The following is a 1,997-nucleotide window of genomic DNA, read 5'->3' as shown; positions in this document are numbered from 1 at the left end:
AATAATCAAAATAAAGAAAAAAGCAAATAAGCAAAAGTTATTGATACTTAGCTCCTTTATAATGGAAGTGATCGATTGACGAAACGAATGAGCTTCTCATATCTCCACAACAGCAACAAGGCAAAACTTTGGAAAAACAGAGTGAGTCACGTGTTTAACACGTTTCCCTTAAGACATTAGCGACCGACTACACTCAAGAGTGATGCTATAGCCCTCACAGGACGTATATCTCCAGGATAAAACACCCTACTACACCTACTACTAGCATATGTAGTAGATGCTCAACTTGAGCTTGGAAACTCCAAAAAAACCATTAAGGAAAATCGCGAACTCTTAAGAAACGCTATAAAATATTTTCCCTTAGGGTTCCCTCTAAAATATAGAGCAACCCCTTTCCCATAGATTTTACAAAAATAGTGAATTTGTTTATATAATTGACAAATACAACTTAAGAAGAAAAACTCCCCGATGTGGGACTAAAAGGTTTATATAGTTTCTTAAAACTACTAAAAATTGGAAACTCCACGATGTGGGACTAAAAAGTTTCATTCACAAAATAAAACAATAAATTATAATTTTTTATTAAAACTTTAAAAAGTTATTTTTTTATTAATCGTTTTCCAACAGTTCTTTATGAGAGAAAAGGGTTCATAGAGTCTACCATTTTGTTCCCATTCTATGTTAAAATCCTTGCTCCATATACAATCGCGGTAATACTCTTGATCTGTTACGTCGCAACTACTTCTGTTTGCATGCTGCTTATTCTTTCGAAACGACCAAATGTCTATTGAATCATGGTCTGCATGATCTATAAGACACAAATGCCCTCCCAACATCTTAAGAAAGCATACTTGTTCCTCTTCCCTGGGAAACTGGATACACGGTGGTGTTGGGAGCACTTGAAAACTTTCATCAACCAAATCAAAAGCTATAAGCATGTTGTTGATGATGTACTTCCAATAAAGTGGCCCATTTGCAAAAGTACCCTCGCGATGCAATAAACCAGGAGGGACTGATGTGATGTTTCTCCAACCACTACTACTGTTTTTTCCGAGAGTGTATACTTGGACCAGGATCTTGTCATCCTCAGAAGCTGGCCTCCTGTACCCTTTATAAGGATACAAGATCCTTACAACTTTGTACTCGTCTGTTGAAGGAAGGTAACCGAATCCGCTCACTATATTACCAACCCAATATTTGATGGTGCTTACTCTTGGGAGAACTGTGTATTCGCTTGTGTAAGGATTGCAGATGTACACATGATCGCCATAAGATCCTTTATAGGGAATTGCCAAGCAAATCAAACCATTGCAAGAATCAACTATGACATCATGCCCAGCGCCTTCTTCTTTTAACGGAGGAAGACTGATCTTAGTTATTTTTGTCTCGCAAAAATCCTCCTCCTCGGGTTTGGTACTTTTAATAATGTCATAACTTGCATAGTAATGCTGAATGATAGGCCGAAAACTCGAAATAGAGAAATAAATGCCAAGACTCACTTTTCTGTTAGAAAGAAGTTGTTGCCATTTTTTGCAGACTAGTTTGCAATTTAGGACAGATTCGCCTGGAACGCCTGAAAGAATTTTCCATTGAATATCTTCAGGAAAGTCTTCCATCTTTCTTACGGCAGATTCAACAAAAACATGAGAAAGGTTTTCTAATTGAATATCTTCACAAAAGTCTTCCATTAAGAAAATATAATATCTGCTTGCTTCTGAGTTTTGCTTCTGATTTTCTATTGGATCAGTTGTTGATTGTCCTACCACCATACATGCATCAATATATCTATTTAGTCTGCAGAAAAATAAATTTTAATGAATTGGCATATGCTAAAAAGCTATTTAGTAACAAATTTTTTTACTGTATAACCAACATATTACCAAATTTTAAGAATTCGAATATATGCTTAGGAAAGCTATTTACAGTAAGAATTCGTATATATATGCTTATGAAAGCTAATTACAGATATGCTTAAGAAAGTTATTTAATTCAACAAC

At 35.4% G+C, this 1,997-nt stretch overlaps 1 protein-coding gene across 1 annotated transcript; it reads right to left on the bottom strand.

Moving 5' to 3' along the window:
- Window positions 1-784: 784 nt before the first annotated feature.
- LOC113280440 (F-box protein At3g07870-like) lies at window positions 785-1,769 on the bottom strand. The gene is made up of 2 exons (XM_026529060.1): window positions 852-1,769; window positions 785-808 (listed from the first exon to the last, which is right to left on the bottom strand). Exons 1-2 carry the CDS (start codon window positions 1,767-1,769, stop codon window positions 785-787), a joined length of 942 nt encoding a protein of 313 aa, XP_026384845.1.
- Window positions 1,770-1,997: the final 228 nt, after the last annotated feature.

This window comes from Papaver somniferum, chromosome 5 (assembly GCF_003573695.1).
Source record: "Papaver somniferum cultivar HN1 chromosome 5, ASM357369v1, whole genome shotgun sequence".
Classification (NCBI taxonomy): domain Eukaryota; kingdom Viridiplantae; phylum Streptophyta; class Magnoliopsida; order Ranunculales; family Papaveraceae; genus Papaver; species Papaver somniferum.
Note: the sequence above shows the minus strand (reverse complement) of the source record. Positions and strands in the feature narration are given on the sequence as shown.